This window comes from Neolamprologus multifasciatus, chromosome 13 (assembly GCF_963576455.1).
Source record: "Neolamprologus multifasciatus chromosome 13, fNeoMul1.2, whole genome shotgun sequence".
In the NCBI taxonomy this organism is placed as follows: Eukaryota; Metazoa; Chordata; class Actinopteri; order Cichliformes; family Cichlidae; genus Neolamprologus; species Neolamprologus multifasciatus.
In genome coordinates this window covers 12,414,154-12,426,215 of record NC_140451.1, presented here as the reverse complement: position 1 = coordinate 12,426,215, position 12,062 = coordinate 12,414,154, and the positions used below count along the sequence as shown (strand labels likewise).

General features: G+C 43.3%; 1 protein-coding gene across 2 annotated transcripts in view; it reads right to left on the bottom strand.

The window, feature by feature from the left end:
* Positions 1-224: 224 nt before the first annotated feature.
* The window catches only part of strn (striatin, calmodulin binding protein), a 31,138-nt gene continuing 19,300 nt past the window's right edge, over positions 225-12,062 (bottom strand). The window contains exons 4-17 of one of the 2 annotated variants that reach the window (XM_085183318.1): positions 10,559-10,637; positions 9,385-9,549; positions 9,086-9,221; positions 8,825-8,987; positions 7,996-8,106; positions 5,949-6,092; positions 5,700-5,836; positions 4,916-5,091; positions 4,383-4,430; positions 4,173-4,294; positions 3,913-4,080; positions 3,685-3,825; positions 2,993-3,181; positions 225-1,792 (exon numbers count right to left, since the gene is read on the bottom strand). In XM_085183318.1, coding sequence (XP_085039444.1) covers positions 1,623-1,792; positions 2,993-3,181; positions 3,685-3,825; positions 3,913-4,080; positions 4,173-4,294; positions 4,383-4,430; positions 4,916-5,091; positions 5,700-5,836; positions 5,949-6,092; positions 7,996-8,106; positions 8,825-8,987; positions 9,086-9,221; positions 9,385-9,549; positions 10,559-10,637 — 1,949 coding nt within the window. In that variant the 3' untranslated portion in view covers positions 225-1,622. The remainder of the gene's footprint in view (positions 1,793-2,992; positions 3,182-3,684; positions 3,826-3,912; positions 4,081-4,172; positions 4,295-4,382; positions 4,431-4,915; positions 5,092-5,699; positions 5,837-5,948; positions 6,093-7,995; positions 8,107-8,824; positions 8,988-9,085; positions 9,222-9,384; positions 9,550-10,558; positions 10,638-12,062) is intronic. The other variant, XM_085183319.1, reaches the window with a different exon arrangement.

Sequence of the window (12,062 nt, the reverse complement as noted above, 5' to 3'; positions counted from 1 at the left end):
AAACTGCTTGAGTAGGTTTTTCCTTCAGCACAAAAGAAATCCAAGCCTGCTTTAGATAAAACCGTATAGTTACTATACGGTTTTATTAGTGTGTACTATACTATAGTATAAAGTAAAAATTGAGGCTCAAGTTGAAGCCCACAGGATAACTGTGACTCCCCTGAGTCTTGGATGGCTCGGGGGAGAAAAAAAAAAAGTCTGCAAAAAGACCAGCCTCAGCCAAATTAACATTTTACAGCAGGTTTTATTTTGAACATACTTTCATATACAAACCAGTGACTGAGAAAATGGCTCATTTGAAGCTGTACTCTACTCGTACAACATCGTAACTTTTCTTATTACCCTCCTCAGTTTACAGTAAACTGGAATTGCAGGACATTTCTCTTCCCTTGGTGTCGGATGGTCAACTCATTTCAAATAGTCCTAAAGTACTGCACTAATTTCCTGCTAAACACTGGACTACTGTAAATATCTGGACATGATACATCACATTGTAGTTAAGCATGTCCACACGACTGGGGAAAATTACATACAGTACAAGCCATTCACTTCAAACATGAGCAAACTGGCCAAAAATCAGTTAATTATGCCTAACGTTGACATCTAGAACCAAGTTTGAATTGTAATTATATAACCAAGATGGTTTACTTTGGACACATATGTTGGTAATCTTACTTCTGAAGTGTACAATTACTTGAATCTAACAAACAGGCAATATAATTAATGGTTTTTATCGCTCTACCAGCTTTGAAATGCACAAAACTGATTCCCCAACCACACTTATCAAAAAGGAGCACTCAAACTCACGCTGCACAGTAAATTTTAAGACTGAATATATATTTTGTTTATTATAAGCATTTGTAATTTTACATCCAATGTTAAAATCAACAACTTTGTGACAACCAGCTCCGATTCGCCGCCATCCCCCTCCCTCCCTGTTCCCCGAAAACAAGCTTGTTAAAATAACGTTTTCAAGACCTTTTTAAAGCAAAGGCACATTTGTCAATACGTGTTTTTAAAAAGGAAAATAAAGGCAGGCCAGCAAGCAGAGTCAGTCTGGGAAGCAGACAAAGAGGAAGTGAGAGGCTTCCGTGACAGCTCCAGCGGACCTTCGGTACTCCACGTTTCTGGAACACAACAACACAAAACCTGACTTGGAGTAAAGGGCCCGGACCTGGTTTTGTCTCAGAGGGAAGGTCGAGGGCCTGAGGGATCCGGGGTGAGCGTGAAACCACACGGGCAGAAGAAGAAGACGGGGCTTGAGACTTCATTTCTCCACTTCACGCTCTAACACTTGTCCTGAGCCTCCGAGCTTTCGAGGTTAAATTTGAGTCTGTATGCAGGGGTGCTGTGGCCGGTCACACCCAGGCCTGCCTGGATGGTAGACGGGGGACCAGAAGGGCAGTTCCCCTCCCGACTGGCCTCCCTGCTGACCCTTTCTATGGACAGTCACAGCCCTGCTAGTGGCTACATAGTCTGCAAGTCCGACAGGAGACCAGTGGGCTGGGTGAGGTGGGACTGGATCCCTGCCTGAAGGTCCTTCTCTGCTGTGTCGCCATTGGTCCCTGATCACGGGAAGATGAGTCAGAGAGCGGGGCTGTGGGGGGAGACGCAGCTCCGCGTCATACAAACACCTTGGCGAGAGCGTCTGCTCCAGCACTAGCAATGTAGCATTTTGACGGATGGAACGCCACATCGTGGATCGATTCCTCAAACTTCTTTCTGTGAGCCGTGAACTCCTGGATGCAGGTTTTACTCTCCAGGTTCCACAGACGGATAGAGCAGTCGTGACCTGTGGAGAAGATGACGAGTGAGAAGAGTTGCAGAAGTGAATTTGCGCGAGTATGAACAGCTTTATGAATAGGGATGGGTACCAGTATCTGGTGCCATTATGGCACCGGTTCTGACATAAACGGTAGTAACCAAACCGAAATGCAGCGCACATTTTGGTGCTTTTTTTCCCTGAGATGTCATACACTTTGGATTCTAGCCAATCATTTTACCTTTGCAAGCGTAGTAGGCGGGCCCAGGTACGTAGTTCTTTTAGAGCAGAGCTACAGATTAAAAATGCCCAAAGCGAAGCGGTCAAAGTCTGGCTGTACTTCACAGCAAAAGATGCAAACTCAGCAGCCTGCAACAAGTGCTTTAAGCTGATACTGTGCAAAGGAGGTAACACCTCGAATCTGATGAAACACCTGGTGACGTACAGCATTTTCTTAAAAGCCGAGAAATGCGCCGTATTTGATAGCTTGCTGCAAGACCTCACACCGAGCACATTTACTGCGGGTGAGTTAGCAACATCCACCAAAAACCTGAAGAGTAGAGTCCTGGCCCGTAGCCCTGCCAGTGTAGCAGAAATGATGACGGATGATGATGGCAGCAGCAGCCGTTCTTCTCTGCGTGAGTAGCTTAATGTTGTCCGTGTGTAATTTACGTTGAGTAGGCTAACCACGTTATTAAATTAATGCATGTAAGGTGAACTAGCAAACACCTTCGTAGTTACATGCGGCTGTCTTCTTGTTTGATGGAAGATGCTCCCTTCACCCTGGCCAAAAAAGGTTAAAATGACCAAAGAAAAATTGGAAAACAGCTAAACATGAGAGGTTTTTGGACAAAGTTTGTGTTCTCCATTCTTTAAGCACCGGTTTGAGCACCGTTTAAGCACCGGCACCGTTTCAAAAGTACCAGTTTGATACTGGTATCGGATAAAACCTAAACGATACCCATCTCTATTTATGGACACTGTTATAAGTAACCCATAACAGTGTTATATAGAATAATCCTTTAATTGTCCCACAAGGGGAAATTTGGTGAAATTTGGTGAATATTTTGTGAATTCTAAACACTGTATATTTTCTTCTAACTTCAGACGCATGTAAAATTTTCCAAGTAAATTCAGCCAACACGCTGTTGGGCAAATCCACCTAATAAACCAGAAAATGTTAGTTTTGGTAAATTAAATCTTGGATAGGGAGATTCATAAGGTACTTACTGCCTGACATAAGATAAAGTCCATTAGGGTCCACTGCTAAGCTGGTGACAGCATCCAGATGGGCCACCATGGAGTGAATCAGCTTCCCACTGTTGTTGTCAAAGAACTTGATGTGTCTGTCCTCCTGCGCAGTGATGGTGATGGGTAGAGTGGGATGGCTGAGGACCTTGTTGATGTGAGAGGGAGTGCCTGTTGAAAACAGCACAATGGACTTTAAAACAGCAGTTATGAGACAGCAGAATAACTAAAGGGATGATCGGTCAGGGGGGAAAAATAAAAAATATCTCTTTTCAAAAATTTACAAATCAGGGTTCTTGGCATAAATATAAATTATGGATTTAAATGCACATGTACAATACAATTTTAGTTTGGTAGACCTCATATAAGTTTTTTTGATGCTGAAATACATATTTAGTGTTGTAAAGCACATATTACAAATACTAAACATTAACATCTATCTCCAGATCTTTCTAAAATTAAACTAGTTTGGACAATAAGCAACAGCAGCGTTTTATTGCCTTCAGCCACCACTAGATGTTAGTAAAGAGCCTTTATTATGGCCTTAACATGTCTTCAAAAATAGCTTCAACCCCTGAAAACTTTTACTGGTGATAAGCTTTTAAGGTTTTTCCTCCACCGCTATCACACTGTGCTAGTGTTGGTGTGTTAGTGACCAACAGCTCCAAACCTACCTGGCTCCAAATTGGACTCCAGACTGAGAACCAGCTGACGAGTCTCCATGTTGAAGAGGCCGATTTCCCCGTTTGTGAAAGATGTGACCAGATGAGCTGGATCACTGCACACCAGATCTACCGAGGAGGGAATTCCCAGCTCTGGTACAGGAAAAACAAATTATTTTACCTGCTCAGTTGACAAAATGTTGAAAAAATGAGGATAAGCAAGACGAGTAAAGTCAGTACTTTTGTTTTCGTTGAATACTGCGAGGGCAGGTGAGGTGGTGTTGGCGTCCCACAGTCTCACCGTCCCATCCGCGGAGCAGGAGAGAAGGCGCTGGTGTGCGCTGCTGTACACCAAACCCCAAACAGAGTCCGTGTGTCCGCTCAGGGCTCCTCGCAGCACAGATGGATCTGTGAGAGAAATAATAAAGAAGAACTCCATTCAGACATCGTGATCTGATTAGAAAACCCTCAAATTACAACAAAACCCACGAGGCTGTTACCGTATGAGTCGTAGGGGTCGATGTTGGGATTGGGGGTGTTCCAGCACTGAATAGTTCCGTCGACACCGCCGCTGAAACACTGCTCCCCTGTACTGCTCATCGCCACACTCAGTACAGCGCCCCTGTGGTGTAAATCATGAATCATCTATTAAACCAGCACTAACTCAGAATGTTTTATTCACGCCGTGTTTTGTTTTCGTTGTTTTTTACCTGTGAGCCCTGAAAGTGTAGATCGGTTCCACATCTAAAGACGTACTTCTGCAAACAAACAATTTGCATTTTATTATGACATACAGAACTAACCAGCAGAGAATAAATGTCAAAGACTTGATTAAATGCTTTAATGTGCCGTTGCACCACCGAGCTGACATCACACTGTTTAATTGTCTTATTCACAGTAACCATTCCCCTTAAAAATGACTTCAGCTTCCTAAAATCCAAATCACTACCAGACTGTGTGTGGGCTGCGGAGTTGTGACACGGAATAACAAGTCTTGGGAAGCAGTGTCGTCAGCTCTTTGTCACACATGGGATCGGTTTCCTGTGACTGTATCATGTGACGGCACGGCAACAGAGACAAGCGCACTCCTTACGGGCTTCCAGTCAAACAGACGAGCTTTTCTCTTTAATCAGCGTCGCTCTGCTGCTGCAGCACGACACGCTGAGCTCAGAGCGTCTGTGCGTTTAATTATTAAAAAACAAAAACCAAGGATGAGGTGATGTCTGAGTAAAGGCATTCGTACTTTTTGGCAGGAGCAGTCTTTTGGAGGTTCCACATCTTGAGCGTGTGGTCTTCTGAAGCGGTGATCAGGACGGGCTCCACGGGATGGAAGGTCAGAGCCCGAATCCCATCAAAATGACTCCTCAGAGTGAATTTGGGGTTCCATGTTTTTCTCATGGCGTCTTTGTTGTTTCCAATCTGAAGAGAAGACGACAGAACTCAGCATCCAATCAGCAGAATGAACAGCTTCATAAAGTATAAGCAGCAGCTCAGAGCAGAGCCACAGTTGGATGTGAAGGATTTTGTTTATTTATTAGCAACAAAGTAACAGTTTCATAGATTTATATATTAAAAAAAAGAAAAAAAGAAAAGAAGTATGATTAAAAAAAAACACCCTCAAAGGCAGCATAACTGTCACTATTTACTGCTTGTCATGAAAATAACTTAACGACATCTTTGTTAATTTTTCAGTACTTTGATAAACATCCTTTTTTGCATAAAATAAACATCAGCCCATCTTAACAAAACAAACAAAAAAACATGTTATAACTATTTCTGCCGTGCTTTTGGAGCCACGTGACTTATATTATTGCAGTAAATGTGATCTAAAAAGATCTTTCATCTTTATTACATTTAGATGGCAACAGTTTGTAAAAACAGCTTTTTGATGTGTTTTTCCTCTGTGACTTAGACAATGTTGTTGAGATCAGAGAAAGAAAGCAGGATGCCACATAAGCTAACATAAGGAAGTAGTTTTCTCTGAAAAGTGGTTCTGTGAGTCTTGATTTCCGCATTTTCCTACTCACATCGTAGGCGAGACTGTCGGCCTCGTTGGCCACAGTGAGTCCAGCCAGCTCCCCCAGGCCCAGCTCACTCTCCATGGCCTCGTCCGTGCTCATTATGAAAGACTTCCCTGAGGTGGGCGGGAAGGTCAGCGACTCAACTGGGAAAAGAACAAACAATTAAATAAACATGCAACCCCGATAACTTTGTGGGCAATTTTATCCGATCTATTGTTTGACTTCTACATCCTGCAGGTATTTTTTCTGGAGCACCTTCATCTGTTCGGTTTGCATCGTGCTCGTTGAATCGGGGTACGTTGGGCCGGGATTGAGGGGCGGGTGCAGGCTGGATGTGGGATAAGTCCTCTGCATCTCGAAGGTTAGCCAGCATGTCCTGCAGCTTGGATCGGTTGGGCCCTGTTTAGCAAGTCAGGTTAAGAGTTAAAACAAAAAACACACACATAAAAATATTTTGTCAAAAAGCTGCAACTACAGGCTGAAAGAAAGAATGCAGATAAAGATGGAAGGAAGGCAGCATTAAAAGGCAAGAAAATAAATTATTAACTCTGATTGTAAAGGAAGGAAAATGAAGAGAAGCCACCAGAAAAAAACCTCGTAAAATGAGAAAAAGAGAAGTTGCTGAGGCGCATTCATCACCAAAGGGTGTGCTGTGTGGAGAGGGTAACTTCAGATAGAGCTGCGTTTTGAGGCGCGATCAATGAATATATAAATGTATATGTAGTTTTTACTGTGCAGGACTACAGGGCTGCACGCATTTCCTAACAGAATTAAACCTGATTGTTCAAGTAAGTCGTTTGACTGTTTTAAAAGTCTCCTTGTGACAGAAAGCAAGACTGCAGGCATCAGCTTAGCTTAGCATACAGTCCGGAAAGAAGGGAAATAGTTGAGCTCAGAGCAGCTGCCAGGGAACCTGCAGAGACTTGAGGTAGTCCCAGGGGATGTGTACGACACGCAAACATGGAAGTGGACTTTATCTTCTAATCAATTTGCCTTTATACTGGGTGTAAAATATGTTATACATTGTATATATGAGGTTTCAGCAGGCCATGGGCTTGTCTATTCACTTGGGAATTGAGCCCATTTTTCAAGGTTTCTGGAATAAACAAAAAGGCAATAAACAGCTAGAGCTAAATGTAATCCCTCTTTTGTTTCAACACATGTTCTGCGAGCAACCGGAGCCTGCTCAAACCAGATGGTCAATAATGAATATGCAGATATCTGTTTATATTAAAAATATTGCCAATGGGAGGAAAGCTCTGTTGACTCTTGCCTGTTGTTTTCATATAATGGTCTCTGAATGGGTCAAACTAACAAAACATAACAGACTAATTAGCTTCAGAGGTGGATGTAGCTCGCTTTCCTTACATTACCGTAGAGGAAGGGCAGCTGTTATGCTGCTTATATCCAACAGATGGATAACAGAGTATATTGATCGTACAATTGAATTCTCAGCCCAGTAGAAATATTTCTCCCCCCCAAATGTCAAACTACTTCTTAAAGTGCCAGATGATCTCCTCCACACAGGCACCAAAGTGATAAAGCTCCAACACAGAGCAGGAAAAAAAGCCAACTGTGTAAAGTGGTGTTACAGTCAAGAGCAGAAGAAAGTGAAGCAAACTTGTTGTTGATCTCATGATTCAATCACAACAGCAGCAAAGCAGAGCGTGGGTCTCAAAACAAATGTGAAATCTAAGAGCTCTCAGTGGCTGAATGGGTCTGAAGTGGGCTGCCATTATCAGAGCTGTAGTAGTCAGCTGAGTCACTTCACTGAGTCACTGAAAAAAATAGTGTTTAATTGCCATCAATTTATGGCAGCGGCAAAATTACTCGTTACTGTTGCATCAACATGGCTGACAGATGAGGGTAAAGATGGTGAGGATTATGTTATTATGACTGGAGAAGATACAGAAACAGATGACTGAGGATACTATTGCTGGCCCAGATGGGACATAGATGGACCTATCGTCACGGCTATCTCATTAATCTTATATTTGACAGTGTAGAGGAGAAGATGAATACGGCTATATAGTAAGTAAAAAAAAAAATGCTTAAATGGGCTAAACATGCACTGAGCATAACAATGAGTTTGGACAGGAAAATGATCACCAGAAGACAGAAGAGACATCAGTTTGAAAAGACGAGGAAGACGAGAGACAAAAAGATAAATGAAACTGAGGAGCAGCCAGAGACGGAAATGAAATTTTGTTTTTGATTTTAGGCTTTTTGGCTTAGCTCAGGAAAAGTCAGGCTCTACAAAGAGAGGAGAGGGAGGGAGGCAGCATCGCCCGACAGGACTTACTCTTCACCCCCTTTTTCCCCTTGCGCTCCTTTTTGTACTGCTCCTTGAGTTTGGTTATCAGGCCCGGGTCCACGTCCCAGGCCTCAGAAATGGGACCTTGCTCGTCCTTTTCTACACAGGGAGAACAAAACCAGACCGAGAGGCTGTTGAGGAACTGGCCTGATTTGCCTCGCAGGGCCAAGGCTCATGCTCTCCTGGAGGCTTCCCTCAGGAGAGCAGAAGGTCTGAGGTGAGCATCTTTGACATTACATAACTGGGAGCAGCATTTTCAGGCATCTCTTTTAATCTGCTCACGATTTCTTTTCCAGTCTATGTAAAAGTAATGGCAGGGTTGTTAATGTCATGTGGCGGGTTCTCAGTGCTAAATCTGACCAGAAAAATCATCCCATGCATAGTCTAGTGTACTGACTTTGGGTTTACAGATGACTCAACACTAAGATCTGTGGTCAGAGTCAAAGAAAACACCTCAGCATGACATTAAGCCCAATTTTTTTGATCAGTGAGATACACCGGGAAAACACACACAGGAGTGGGATGCACATTGTGGTCACAGGTTGGCTGGCTATGGGAACACACGGTGGAAAGGATAAGAAACTATGATTAAACATAAACTCCCAACATCATGACTAATGACCACAGCATGATATGTGAATGACAAGTACTCCGTGAACAGTCACCAAACTGAAAACAAGATCTTTACATTTACTCACAGATAATACAAAAAGGAAACATTTTGATATCATAACTACTCTAATTGTATCTATAGAGTCTGGCTAATAGTGTCATCCACTCCAAACTCCGATCTGTTGGTGATTAACATGCGACTCACCCCAGTCTGTGCCGTCCCCGGTGCCTCTAGTCTCTGGCGAGGTGTCCATCTCGTCAGGACTAGACAGGAAGTCGAAGCCCTTCATCACTTCCTCTGTGTCAGGGTCCTCAGTGGTGTCCATGCTGGCGGGCGACGTAGACGATGCAGGCTTCTTCCTGATGATCTGCAGGGAAATCATTGCCGGCCATTGTTAATAGTATAGTAACAACTTCTGCAAAAACACGTGAGAACAGAAGGTGGGAAGGTCGACTGGTTTCTTACCGTCCTCGATTCCACGTTAGTCCTGTCTTTCCCCTCGCTCTCCTCTTCCTCGTCTTCATCGCTGAACTCAGCAGCTGCATTCTCAATGAACTTGAAGGCTTCCAGTACAGCGCTGGTGTCAGAGAGCTCCGTTTTCCTGTTGAGTGAGAATGCTTCATGCATTAAACACACAGCTGCACTAACTATGCTTTTAAAGCAAGCCTTTCAATTCCATTATATCAGCTTTATTTAACTTTCATTTTCAGTCATTCTGTGATATACAAGGAGTGTTTAGACACCCTTAAAGGGTGTATGCTCACCCTCTGGTGCCCTTTGTTGTTGCGTCTGTCCCGTTGACCAAAGGCTCGGTGCTCGTGCGTTCACCTGTCCTTCCAGCTCCATCCCCGGCTAGTCCTAGCAGTGCTCGGACTCGCTGGGACTTTACATCTAAGATGGTGTCTGTGTAGCCCACCTCCTGTAGGTACCTGGAACAAAGTAAGAGGATTTAAATATGGATGCATATGGTTTCCCCCAAGTTTTTAAGTAATATTTGTGCAGCAGTAAAGTCCTGCAGTGACGCAAAGAAAGATAAATTAACCCGGCTGCATTACTTTTACTGTCTTGACCTCACCATGAAAGACACAAAAGCACTCCTCGCTGTTAAAAATGTCCTCTAACAGTCAACAGTCTCACCACGACAAGCTACTCATCAGATATTACACCTACCCTGTGGGGACGCAGAAGAAGCTTTAGCAATTTGAGCGGGCGACTGACTGAAAGGGAGGGGTGTTTTAGCACATTATTGATCTGTCCCATGACACGGACTCATGAATAAATTGGCTGCATCATCAGGCGGCATGTTGGGGCAGATGATGTGTGAGGCTGCCTGATGGTGTCTGGTTTATTTACAATGACAGACTAGAGAGCAGGATGATAGGATAACCACACTCTTGAGTGTACTGGAAGCACCAGAGGAAAGGAAACACACGGAGCAGGTAATGATGGCTGCTGGCCATGTGAGGGAGCCCTTTCCCACACTTTCTTTTTTGGCCCATAGTAAGTAGACTGACACAAGGGACAAATATTTCAGAGAAATGTAACGAGAGGTTGGAAATTGATTAGACTTGATTCAAACCAATGCTTTCTGCTTATTGGTGCCATTCTACGTGTTTCTACAAAAGGTTTTCAGTTTTCTCGGTTCCGAGTTTGAACACAGTGTAGAAACAGCAGAAAAAAGGTGTGCATGTGACTCAGGGAAAGGCTGTCATGAGTTTGACGTAACTGATTTGCAATGTGCAACTGCCAGGGAAAAAAAAGTGCCTCCAGCAATGATTAAGCAATTAATAAGCTTGGAAGCACACCATTCCAGTGATTTGGACATTTCAGTTCTCAACAGAAGACGTCGATTTCAGTGCAGTTAATTTTAGCGAGTTTAGTAGGTTTCTGGGTTGAAGACCGTTTTTTTGATCGAGGTATAAAAGCGCGTGCACTCACTGTCTGAGGAGCTGACGGCCTTGTTTCCAGGACAGCTGATTGTTGAGCGATCCAGAAGTCTCGTTCTCATTGGCCTCGTCTGGAGAGAGACGAGGAGGACACAAATCAGGGCAGCACAAACAGACTTTATTTCCACTCTGTAAACACGACCAAGACATTCCTAAATCACAGCAACCATACACTCACGTACTCAGTTTCTTTCAGTCTATAAAAGGTTAAATACACTTATAGAGAAAATGGTATGGTTTCTCTTTGAATCGTTCCAGTGAAAACGAGTTGATTTATTAACAAACTCACTTAAAAAAAAACAAACAAATAAAACAAAACAGCTCTAAACAAAATATTTACATACTTTAACTCTTGTTTTTGTTCATTTGACAAACTGGATTTTGATGCTGCTTAGACTTTAAAATGGATTTTCAAAAACTCACTATCACCAGATTTTTCCGTGACGTTAAGGCAAAACATTTGATGTCGTGTGATGAATTCTGACGCCGCTGAAACGACTCGTCTCTGCTCCACCCGTCTTATGACATACTAGAAAAATCAACAACGTATGCTGGTGCTTCCAGCATCCAGCCCGACACGCTCTGTCTTTCTATGACAAACGATGAAGGTTTTCAAAGCTCACTTTGATACTTTAAGTCAGCAGTCCGTTGGCGAGTCAGCTGGGAATTTTGCATGGAGCACAGAGACGTGTTAATGAGGTTTAGACTGGGTGGGAGAGTGTGCGTATTTATGTGCATTGCAAGGTGGAATTGGCAGGGTAGAGAGATGAGGGTGCCTTAAAAACTGGGTCATGCCTAATTCAAGAGGGTGATGAGCGGGCAGGTGTGCCACCACACCAGCAACACCTCCCACTTCTCGTCTCTCACTCCCCCCCGCCCCCATCAACCAACACCTCTCCCCTTCACCTCCTCTCATTCATCAACACTTCAAGGGCTCGGGTGCTTTGAAGAGCTCTGATGAATAGAGATGAGGAGAGGAGAGGAAATATCCTGACTTAACGATGGCAGTGAACCCAAACATGAGAGGCCAATTAAACTATAATAATATAACAAGAAACAGGTAGCATGCAAATTTCAGAGTGATGCTACTGTTAAATAAGGAAAAGGAAAACACACTAGAGATGGAGAACTGATGCCCAGCATCAAAGATTAATTTGTGCGAATTCTTCTAACTTGGTTTTGGTGGGATTTAGTCATGCAAAGAGATTTGGTTGCATTTCCCGGAATTCTTGGATGTACGTTCCCAAGCATCGAGCTCATTTTCCAACAACCGTGTAGCTGCTTTCAATCAGCAGGTTGAACTAGAAATGGCTACATTTTCACATTTCTACGCTCTTAAGGACTTCTTATCTACGTTGAGCTGAGAGGGAGTTGCACCCCTCACTTCAACACTAGTAGCTTTCATTGTGTTTAAAGCATTAAAGAAACACAGCATTAAAGAAAAGCAGTCATTTTCATTACAGCTTACCAAGCAGATTAACAAATAAGTTAACAGG